General features: G+C 34.1%; 1 protein-coding gene across 1 annotated transcript in view; it reads right to left on the bottom strand.

The window, feature by feature from the left end:
- The window catches only part of EFL1 (elongation factor like GTPase 1), an 81,281-nt gene that overhangs the window by 53,694 nt on the left and 15,008 nt on the right, over positions 1 to 12,579 (bottom strand). The window contains exons 13-15 of the mRNA XM_069798388.1: positions 2,892 to 3,043; positions 2,016 to 2,194; positions 1,188 to 1,323 (exon numbers count right to left, since the gene is read on the bottom strand). Coding sequence (XP_069654489.1) covers positions 1,188 to 1,323; positions 2,016 to 2,194; positions 2,892 to 3,043 — 467 coding nt within the window. The remainder of the gene's footprint in view (positions 1 to 1,187; positions 1,324 to 2,015; positions 2,195 to 2,891; positions 3,044 to 12,579) is intronic.

The raw sequence follows: 12,579 nt of genomic DNA, 5'->3' as shown, positions 1-12,579 counted from the left end.
TTTTCGTAGAACTAATTGGTTAGAAAAACGTTTCTTGAAATTTGGTCCAAATCTTAACATTAAAGACGTAATATAATTCTTACAATACATTTTTCTCTGCAGGAGGCAGCTCCAGGACTACTTATTATTTGGCAAGCACAAAGACAATATCCTGTCCCTTTTACTGCAGAATGTTTTGGGGTGGGTTTTTTTTTTCTCTCCAAACTCTTAATCATTTTTTTGAAGTAAACAGACCATGTACTTAATACATCTTGATACTGAAAATGGTCAACTTGGGCATCAGACTAGAATAAGGTATAATTCAGAATTTTAAAATATTAAGCTTCCAATTCACCAGCTGCTTAGGTTCTGAACACCAGGCCCAGCATGGTTAACTGCCTGATTAACAAAATCCAATCCTGACAGAATAAACCTATTTTTAATTTACTATATGTTTACTATAAATTGCTAAAAATCAGATGATAGACATGAGGAAAAAAAAAAATCTTATATTTTGCTGTAATTCATACATTTTCATTCACAAAATGAAAAAATAAAGAATCAAATAATTTTTAAAGTTTACACTTTCTAAATTCTAACCACTAATTTTGATATTAAAAAAAGACAAATGAAGGACAAAACCAGTAAAGAATGCTATTAATACTCTAGAGCAAAGCAGCTCAGAATCTGGCAAAAAAGAGCATAACTCAGCGATTAAGATGACTTATCACTTAGATCCTTTTCTGTGTATATAGTGCAAAATTTGCCACAGCCATAAAATAAATAATTTTTAGCACCATAGTTCAAGCAGACCCATAAATAAAACCACAATTTTCCACATCACTAGAGAAGTCATATTACAGAATTTCCACTGTTAGGAAAATATTATAAATAATCCTTGCAATTTATAAAATATGAGACCGTACTGCTACCTTTGGCAATTCCTGGCAATACTCCAACCTGAAGATAACAGGCTAATGTAATCCCTAGTTTTCTCCTATTCACACATCTTTTCCCTCACCACAATTCAAAGTTCACAGAAATCATACCTTAATTAGAGTACCTTCATTTTTTGCACACACATACCTAAAAATATTCATAGATTTATTTAAGTTTTCTTATTATGAATCACATCAAAACAATTTCAGTGTATTTTGGATGATACAAGGATTCAGGCTCTAGGAAATTAAATACTAGTTACATCTTACCCAGAACATTTCCTGCAGGTACTTCTTCAAGATCTTCAAGTTCTCTTCCCATAAGCAAGTAGAGATTCTCCAACGTACAGCAAGTCATATGAGGTACTAATGGCAGATCATTTGTAGCAGAACACTGGGATGACAGCTACGCAAAGTAAAACAGCCAGTGTTGAATATTTATCACTTAGTGCTGATAAAAGCTTCTTCCTCAAGACCTCCTTCCATTCTAAAGCTAAGAAATGCATTTTAAAGCATTTTCATTTCAAAAGTTAGATATTAAAAATCAACATATACTTGAAAATTTTTTTTTCCCCTTCCAAAACTCCAGTCTTGTGGCAAACAAGCAAATGTCACCAAGAAAATAAGAAACAATGCTTTCTTTGGTAATGTTTAGGTGTGTACTACTCCTAGCTCACTTTTCATTGTCACTGATAAAACAATTTTTTTAAAGTAAATTCATAAGTAATGAACTTCTATGATCATAATCTTAAAACATTTAAACACCAATTTTTTTCAATACTATTATGCACCTTCCTGTTCCCCAAAAGCACTGTTTTTTCCTTCACAAGTTTTCTTTGAATCAAAGTATGCACATACTGGATTTATTGTTAGCTAATACAACACTGTGCTTAAACTATTTTGGAAATGTTAAGGTTTATAATGAGTTTATGGACACAATCAGCTATTACCAGAATTACCTAAATTACTTTGATACTTTTTGGAATTTTTGATTTGAACTTATTATTTATTTATTGAGTGAGCAACGTGTAAAAAGTTAAGTCATCAGTGTTTCAAAAGAATCCCAAGTTATGGTAACAGTTCACTGTCACCTCTTACCTTATGCAAAGACTCAGCAGGATCATATTTTGGTCCTAAAACAAAGATCTTTTGCCCTCTTCGCACAATGCCACTGAACACTCTAGCAAAAGCAATGAAAGACTCCTTGTTGTCTGCTTCCTGTTTCATTGCCTTTGAGGTCACGATCTCTACTTGACCAGTGAGATGTTGCTCTTCACCTAATCAAAGTTAGAAAAATATATGAAGAATAAAAGCAGTTTCTGCCTCATCATCTGAAGCGAAAAAAAAATAATCAATTACATATTATTCTACCACATCTGGCGACACATTACAAGATGGCAAGAATGCCCCATTGTAACTCATAATCCATTCCTGTTGCTCATACACTGCTTTTGTACCAATTTATTACTAGGCTGTTTGTTTCTGTTTTGTTTTTTTTTTTTTAATGAAACAGTTACTCTCATAAAAGCTTAAAGGAATTAAAGTTATATTGGCATAAAGTATGCTAGTAACAAGTCCGTAAGAAGGTTCTAGCAGTAAGCTAAACAAACCTGAATCTTTCTACCCCATACACAAGGGCAAAAGTCAATTGCCGCACCTTTCTACTTAAGAGTAAGAATTATTTAATTTTTCAGCAGAGCATACCCTTCAAGCATCACCTGGCTTTGCTGACTCAAAGTATAGACACCAACCACATTCTCAGGCCATAGAACAGATATCCATGGCGCTACCGCAGCATTTATGAACCATCAGCCTTCTTACAAATCCCTCCTTTACTCTTCGTTCGGTTCCATCTATTGAACTGTTTGGACTGGCATGTGGATGATTCTTTGTAAGGTACACAGCCCCTTGACAACACCTAGACACTACTATTAAAGGTCCTCTGAGAAAAACAGATAGTAGAACATTACATACTTTTCATATCACCAGTGTTCCCAGTTACTTCAAATGAATTTTCACTTGGGTGCTTTTCTGACAGATCCTTTCCTTTATTTGCTGCCAATTTTTCTGCATGCCTTTGTTTCGCAAGTTCACGCCGATGAGCTATTTCTTCTTGAGTTAAAGGCCTACATAGTATTTTAAAACATTAGTATTTGGAAATGTCATTTATTTTAAAATAAATTAAATCACAATAATTAGAATACTATATTTGGCATAAGTAAAAACTTATGCAGAATGCCTTTTGTCCCCATGATACTATGTATTTTAAGTCAGCTAGAACTAGCAAACTCTTCCTCTACCATGTTTAGGGAGATGCCACCATGTTAAGCTTCGGTTTATTTTGTTAAAATAAGTCAAGTTTCTCCCACTGATGTGTGAATTCCTACTTTTTCAGAAAAGATCCAAGCCAATTTTCAAAATTGCTTTTTACACCATGTCCACTATGTTATCCTGAGCTAGAATGACAGCTAAGACTAAGCATACAATATACTAATTTAAGCTTACCTATACCAAGATAGTTAGAAAAAACCCAGACTTTTCTTCCAAATACATAGGGACCAAACACTGTCATTTTAAATTATTTGTGGTACCTTTATTATTTTAAGGTGTTCTTTACAGCAAGTGTTCAAATGCAGGGAAAAGTCTCTGCTTGCTATAGCTACCTTTCCATAAAGTTAATAGGTTCATAAAGGACAAAAGACTTAAACTGAGACACCACCAACAAAAACTGATTTTAATATTCTGATGCAATTTCCATCTACTTACTGGTAAACCCTGCCTTAAAACAAAGTGCTTTAACATAAGATTTAAAGCAATAAATAATGAAAATTTAAGAATTACATTATCATTCCTACAAAAGGCAATATTAATAGACTTGTTTTTATACACAACTCCTTTCAAACATTTTAAACAGCAAAGTGAGTTACACATATATGAAGTCTAACAGCACTGCCTAAAACTGTCCATTTGATTTTTAAATCTGGCCCTAAATAAAAATCTGTGATATGAGGCTATCTTCTAATTTAATTAAGTCCAAACAAGGAAATTAATTTCAGATACTAGTCATCTTCCCTTTCCAGTTCCTCCCCTGTTTCTATTAATTTCCCATATAAAAGAGCTGAACCTATGATCCTGCTATAATCATTACAGATACTCTTAAGAATAATTTATTCTGGTTAGTAATTTCAATATCCACAATTTCTCATGTAACATGCTGTCAGGTGCCTACATTAAAAAAACCCCAACTTTATCACTGTGGCTTAAAAGCAGGAAAAAATAATTAAGTTATGCAGATATAATTTTTTTCATGGAACTAGAATGCTTTATTATTTTTTTTCCCCCCATTGGGAGCAATGGAAATTTATATTGCTTTCCAGCATTAATAAATAATTTATTTCCAAAATAATAACCAATGCATTTTTTGTATTATATGAACATTCTTAATGGAATTCTAACTCAAGAGAAAAAACAGAATAATTTTCTCTATCATAAAACACGCATTTGTACAACACAACTGGACAAACCAATCACAAAGTGTTAGATCTTGACTTCAACTCAAGAAGGTGAACACAATCCCACAGCAAAACCCCACCTACATGGTGTGTCCTTATGGCTGCATTTGCTCATATGATGGAGGCAAGAACAATGAACAGTTCTTAGTATTAAGATGATTTAGGATTCTTTCAGTCAGTTGTATCAATCACAGTCTGATGACCAGAAGCACTACAGCAACAGAGTAATTTTTCTTTACACAACAGGCACATAAGTATGATCGCTACTACAAAAAAAAGTTTGAATCACATCCCCACATCAACTATTCCACACTCCCAAACAAGGAAAAAACCCATCACTTAATGGTCAACGTTTTTATGTGTAGCCAGTAGAGACACTTACTGGATGCTTACTCTGCCCTTAACTGGATTAATTAGGGGAGGAAAGCCCTGAACAGCTTCTGTGTCTGAGACCAACTCACTTCCAGTAAGATTTTTTAATTTTTTTTTTTAATATCATAATATGGATGCTTTTCTGAATACAACACATTCTGCAAGAAACTTAATTTTTAAAAAATGCTTAATGAGACTCTTCATTTTACCAAAATTCTTAGAACTTGAGGAAATCACTCTGAACACAGTTATCATGCTTACCTTGAATCCAAACATTCAACTCAAAAGAGGAAGAAAACTATACACAAACTAAAAATCTCTCTAAAAACTACCTAAGAGAGGCCCCGAGGATAAAACGTCAGAATCGGAAGCACAGACTTTCAGAACTCAGAACCTGGGACAGACACACTGCATGTCATAGAAAAGGCAGAAGCAAGACAAAATTGCCACTACAAACTCCTCAGCAACTTTTTTTTTCTTTAAAAAAGCATCTATTAATCACTGTGACAGAATTAAGAGTATGTATCTCTGAAATTTTGGAGTGTGGTATTTCTGTTTGGTTTGTTTACTTTCTTGCAAAAGAGAGTGAGACCTAACAATACAAAATGCAAAGCAGATGGTGGAGAAGAAAACTTTATGATGATTTTTTTTTTCCTGAAGGCAGCTGTTCAAAGCTATTTAAGGGTTTGGAATGTCTGAAAAAATTCCCAAAGGAGAGAGATTGATAGGGAAAGTACAGATAAGACAGCCAAGGGTGTCATAAACACAGTCTATGTATGATGGCATAGTATACACAGGAGGACATATGTGTGCATTCCAACACATTTTATTGTCCAAAAATACTTTTATTTTATGTAAATAAACCTGAGAGTAAAAGAAAAAAGTTTCTTCGCTTTTTTCCCTTTACAAGGTATTTTTAAAAGTATCAGTATATTCAGGTGTCAAATAGCCCTAATCACAAATGTTAAAGGTACCTTAAAATTCTGAATGCACCTGTGGAAGTTATAATACATATAAGCACAGTTAATTATAGTCTCAATTTGATAAGAAGCAGATTGAGTGTGGGTGGGACTTTAGCGAGTAGGTACAACCTAGACTTCCATCCTGGTTTCTGTCAGCATCAATTTCTATAAAATTAGTCACTCCCAGTAGTATCATTAGAAACCACAAAAAGATAATGTTGTCAAATAAATCCTTATACAGAATTGTAACACACTCAAGCAGAACACAGAACAAGATTAATGCACATAAGCCACTGGATCTGCAACAAAACCAGTTTTAAATTATTCCCTGATTTATTAAATTTCTCCAGTTGGCAAAACCAATCAGAAGAGAAATCAATTTAGAACAAATGCTGCCCAAAACAGAAGAAAGCTTCTCTCCTCTTCTTCCATACCATATTTCTTCTATCCCCTTTTTTCACTCCATAAGAAAGGATCTACAGCCTCATAATATTGGCAGAAAAAAATGGGAACATGCAGGCACACAAAAAACAGTAAATGAAAATTCTGGAGCAGAAAGAAAAAGAGAGTCCCTACCTCCACGGAGATGCTACAGCATCCAGACACCATACACATGAACCAGGCACAAGTAATAGAGCTGACATAGATGGGTAACCACATTATTACTAACTCATCTTAACCTCAACCATGTGGTAAACAAATGCTATGGAAATAATAATGTGGAAAAGGGTGTAATATATATACTATTAATATTTAGTAGATTGTTGATTAAATGCGTCAGGTTTCAGGTAATGTAAGCAAGCTACTGCTGACTTCCTTACTCCAATGTTCCCCTGGGATAACTCATTTAGTTTAAACTGAACGACAACTAAACTTCTTCATGCAATCAATCCTCTGAATATGATAGCTTTTCTACCCTTCCATGTTATCAAAGACAGACTTCATTCCAAAACATTTCAAAAATTCATAGTGAATAATCACAACAAAAAACCCCAAACATAAAGTGGCCTCTGATTATTATGGAAAGTGTTATGTTTATTTTTTTAACCTTTTAACCCTCAGACCTTTTTAAAAAGGAAACACCACAGTCAGAACATCAACTGATTTCCAAAACATTGGTACTACCATCAAGAAGTGTCTGTGATGCATCTCCTATGCCACAAACAATGTTTTTGAAGTGGCTGAGAATACTTTCTCTCCATACAGTTTTTACCAGTTTAAATTCCATGAGCTCACGGACACGTGCTTGACTTCATGAAGCTAAGGGGATAGTTTCTGTTAACATCTTTAAATCCAAGTAATTTATAGAGAATCTTCTGGATTACTCTTCATGATTCTGCTCTTCAGAATTAAGTTCTAGTTAAATCATTGGCTGCTGTTCTGCTCACCATCTGGCACTGGAAGACTTCTTGACAACAGCATCCCTGCGGACAGCTCTGTCAAGTGCAGCTTATTTGCTACAATTCAGCACACAGTATGTCCAGTGGTCTTCCCAATCCTTCTGAAGTTCATAAATTTCTGGATTAAATTGCTTAATGTCTATGGAACTATTTTCATTCACAAACTAATGTACAAGTACTAAGATTATTTCCTATCTTTTCTATTGCAACTGAAAGCACTAGGCAGTTCACAGTAGGAAAAAACGTGTATACACAAAATGAACAACTGAAAATCATCCAAATCAGAATTTACATAAAATCTAATACAACAATCTTCCAGGGTTCCTGCAAAGAGGAATACTCGATAACTGTTTTGTATTATATTACATAGCAATTATCATTCATTCTGAAATATGTAAGAAAACTAAGATACCAATATCAAGGGGTCATACACTGCCATGAAAAATACTCTTAACTGATATACTGACCTTTGGTTTATCTCACATACTAAATGTGCAATAAAGAAAGAAGAATCTTGAAGTAAAACTCTTCCAGAATGTTACAAGCTTTTCTCTCTTAAGCTTACAATTACACAAACTAAATCATGTCCAGAGTTTCAAATTTCATCCATTACTACATATTCCTCTCTTAGATCAGTTCCAAAGGTCTTAGCTGGATTAAAACGCATACTGTTACAATGAAATTTATTTCACAACAACCATAAGTAGGGGTTTTAATTTTTGAAAAGCATATATGACTTAATTATATAACTGGGTGCCATCTTCAGATGTTAGCCTGTAAATCTGACAGGCTGTTCAGGTGACTCATGCCATATTAATTTCTAATGCACTAACTACATTTTTGAACAAACTATTACTAATGCAAACAGAAAATGATGGGTTCAGATCACACTGAAGTCCCTGAAAGTCATATTGCCTTTAAACATAAAAATTAATTTACTTGCAAGAAGATAGTAATTTCTTACAGAGCTTGGAGCTTTGTAAGTGTTCTTTTCTTTTGATCAAGACAATGTAAGGTCTTTTTAGCTGAAGGCTGGGCAAAAATCACAGGATTTACATTTTTTCCAATACAGTTTTTTAGGAAACATTAGAAAGGAAACAAAGTACACTACAATCTGTTGGTTTAAGACATGCAAACAAGCTGTACCACAAAACAAAGAAACAATTATCATCATAATTGCAAGCAGAACTGTATGGGAAAGTGCCTATTTTTATGGTGACACCCAAGAAAAAAAAACAATCCTGATTTCAAGCTGACTGAGGAGAAAGAAGTACCTTTCACATTATCCGGAAGAAAATGGTAAGGGTATTGTATTTTATATCCCCTAGTACAGTCATGAAACATAATTTTAGTATATCAGATTATTTGGTCAATACACTTTATTACCACTGAAAAGCAGAAATGGAATTTCTTTAGTGTACTCTGTTTATTTACATTATTCAGCAGGATTGTAAGAACGATGGACTTGAAATAACATATATGGTTTGCCTCCCATTGCTGTCATTGCATCACATCACTGTGACATTTATACAGAAAGCTCTAGAAAGTTAGTAGAGGATTTCATCATAACATCTGATATCCAATTCACATTTTCTCAATATTTTATATCAAATACACATAGCAACAGCTAAAACTACTTGAAAGCAATCGTACCTAATTACTAAATATTTCTCTTCTACACTGTGTTAGATAAAGACAGAATTCTGAACTTCAGGAAGAGCAAATGGGAACATTTATACTCTGTACCTAAATGCCAGGCTCTGCTTTTATTTATACACCTACACTCAACCATTCTGTTTTAGACTGCAGTTCAATGTAAAACACTAGTAGAGAGAAAGAAACAGCATATGCTGAATGAACACCTAATTCTGCACACAGCAATACTTAAGAATAAATAACCACATACATCATCAAATAACTATGGCCTCATTACATAAAGCAAGTAGCTCCAAAAGAAGCCAATATGGCCCTATTTCCTACTGGTTTTGGTTTGGTTATTTTAATATCTAAAATGAAGAAGATCACCCTACACTCTCTTATCAGGTGTCCTAATTTGTCTACTCTGCCCAACCACCAATTTTCAGAAAATTTACACCTTTGTCTGATTTGATTGGAATTAGCAAATAATTTCAGAAGTTCAGACAGATGAAACTGGAAGACAAAACATATTTGCACAATTCTCCTTTCTTTAGAAAACCTAATAAAAACTCAGGGACATACTGGTACCATATAAAAGTCAAGTTTCAAATCTTTCCAAAGAAGGATAAATATAAACTGCCAACCTGTTGTAACCTGACCACAAATTATTTTCCCATGTATTCTAGTGTTATAACAGCTGACAAACTTTGCTATTTAAACAGTAAAAGCAAAAACATAGCGGTTTTAGTATAGAATCTATTAATTTTTAAAGTCACCTTCTAGGAGATATTAGTTGCCAACAGCAGTCTCAAAGGACGTTGTTTTAATTAAAAATCCACCCTTCGTTATCATTTACTGTACACCCTGGACTTAGAAGAGCTTTTTGCTTTCCCCAAACTATGCTTAAAAAGTATGAAAAGCAGATGGCAGAAATAAGACAAACTATAAAAACTGCAAGGTCAATTCACAGCTTCCAAGAAATTTACAAAAAAAGGTAAGATCACCCAATACTACCTTACAAAAAGAAAGAAAAAGACAGCAGCATGGATCTACTTTTTTTCCTCTGGAAGTAGAGGAATATGTGTCTTGCCAAACTTGCAAAAAAAAAAACCAAACCCCAAAAACCCCAAACCCAAATAACCAAACCGGAGAAAAATCTCAGATTTTTTACATGCTTTAACATGCTTAAAAATACTCCCTTCCCCACCCCCCCAAAGGACGCAAATAACCTAGCTGATAGGTCCAGCAGTCAAACACCAGAATACACAAGAACACAGTTACGGCTCCTAAAAATTAACATGTAAATGGAACATATAACATGTATTAATGTTCTTATATAGGTAAGCATGAAACCACTGTTAATCAACATTCTGTACTTATTTGTTCCTCCCTATGTTCAAGCATTCTTATGAAGCATCCTCATGGAATGCTGATTTAAATATTGGATCTCACACACTCCACACAACCATCACTCCATTCTGTTAAGCACAATCTTCACTGTGTAACTGTAAATAGCACGCAGTGGCCAATATAATTCAAAACATGTGCTTATGAACCACATTTACACAATGCTGTGTTTTCAAAAGAAATACTTTGTTTCATGGAGATAGCTTTCCTCCCTCTTTAAAACTAACCTCCTTTTCTGATTTCTTCAAGAACAGCTTACCTGTAGAATATTAACAATTAAAATATCAAGAAAAACACCCTTAGCTATATTACTATTTTTCAAAAAGTGGAATCCAACTGTCACTTCAAAACAAAACTGTTAATACTACCTAATCAGCAAAATTACATGGTGCTGATAATGCCTGGTTATCTCAAAGAAAAACAGTCATGTCATTTCATTTTAATGCTAGCCATTTAGTAACTAATTGAATAATTTAATATTAAGGCTAGCAAGAAATACTTTTCACACAAACTACAGTGCAAGACACTACAATTTTCAATTTACTGAATAAACAAGGAGAAAGGACATATTGTCTACAGTCATCATCAATATGCCTAACGTCTTCCAGAAATAATCCCAGGACAGTCCTTACTCTCTGCAATATTACTTCAGAAAGCCTATTTTATCTAAATTTTGTTTGGAATTTTGGACCAGCTCTGCATTACTTGGACTATCAGTCAACTGCAATCCTTCACTCAACTCAGAAAACATCTTTAAGTTTTTCAAACCAGATTGATGACCAGAATTACAGATTTGTTACACAATATGTATCAGAGTGCAAAAATGCAATCGTATTTGTGTTCTGAAAACCAATAAAATTGAGAGCAGCGTGGTTTTTTTATCTAAGGAGAAAATACAACCAACAAGTCACAGTGCATAAGCTTCTGTACTGAATGCATCATTTTCCAAAAAAACTGAGCTCGTCATACACATATTATGAACCATAATACCTGGTAAATTTCTTCAAAATATTCTTTTGTCCATTTGGGGAACTTTTTCTCTCTTTTAAGAGAATAAAGGTTTAACACATGGCATATAACAACACACGTAAAATAGCTCTCTTCCTGGTGGGGGATGACTAAGGAGAATAGAAAAAACCCACTAAGAAAAATGTAAGATGAATATCGGAGGAGACATGGAAGGAGAGTTTATCTATGAGGCAAAGTGCTCATAAGCAACGGACACAGAATGAAAAAAAAAACAAAAACCACAACACAAAACAAAGCAGGACTTGCAGTAGCTAGCTTTTTTTCAAAATTTTGGTTAAAAACTTGAAAATACATCCAAGGCTTTCTGTGTCTGGTGTATGTAAAAGCCATCTTTGCCTCTATGTTACATCCTCACCATGTCAAAGAATCTCAATCCTCCCAACAAATAAAAGAACAGGTCATTATCAGTGATAGAACAGCCAGAAAGTGATGGCCTCAGTGTAGTCTTCTCCAGTAACTAGAGTATATATCCAGGAAAGCAGACAAAGCAGGAATGGCACTGCTGTGCTACACCAGTACCTGAGCAAGAACTCTTGTTTCAGACACATTTAAGGACAGAATTCAAAGCAAAACTGCACCATCTAGTGTCTGGTCAATCCATAAATGCAATGCATCTTTTCCCTGAATTCAAACTTAGTGCAGGAAAGATTTTTGGTGGAAGATTCATAGATAAGTGTGGTAAGAAAAAACTGAAGTAAATCTAGGAAGTGTGTGAAAAACCTAAGATAGTAATAAAGCTTTCAAACATTACTACAGGAACAGTACCATTTTTTGCACAACAATTTAACAGTCAAAATCAGTCTAATTTAGTAGAAAGGTTAGTATTTTCTATATGACTTCACTGCACAGTGACAATCCCAGAAAAACATAAAATGGCCAGTTAATACAGAAGTTGACTACTGAAAATATTCCAGAGGCTTAGAGGGATGAAAGATTGAGATGAACCCCATTCTTATAAACTCAACAGAAAAGTACATTTCTTCTGTAAAAAAAGCAGATGGCTTCAGCTAAAAGTAGTGCAGTTAAGTATGTCAGGGAAACGAAATCAAGAAGGATCTGTCCCTCAAAGAAAATAAGACGGTCATTAAACAATAAAAAGCTGTAACAAGAAAATCTTCCAAACCTCCCAGAAGAAAATCTTTTGAAATGCATTAATGCCTTTCAGTTCACTGCAAAAAGTTAGTCATGGTTTAGACTACTTTAATTAACCCATTTTATTTTGCACTTGCAATGGACTGGATGGTCACTTAGCAATTATGCCAGATTTGATGGGAAGCATTTCTTGGTATAAACACAAGCTGTTATGATCATGCCACCACAGCCTTACTGAAAAACTAAGAAA

Source organism: Haliaeetus albicilla, chromosome 12 (genome assembly GCF_947461875.1).
Source record: "Haliaeetus albicilla chromosome 12, bHalAlb1.1, whole genome shotgun sequence".
Classification (NCBI taxonomy): Eukaryota; Metazoa; Chordata; class Aves; order Accipitriformes; family Accipitridae; genus Haliaeetus; species Haliaeetus albicilla.
The sequence above is the reverse complement of the archived record's forward strand: the minus strand, read 5'-3'. Positions and strand labels throughout refer to the sequence as shown.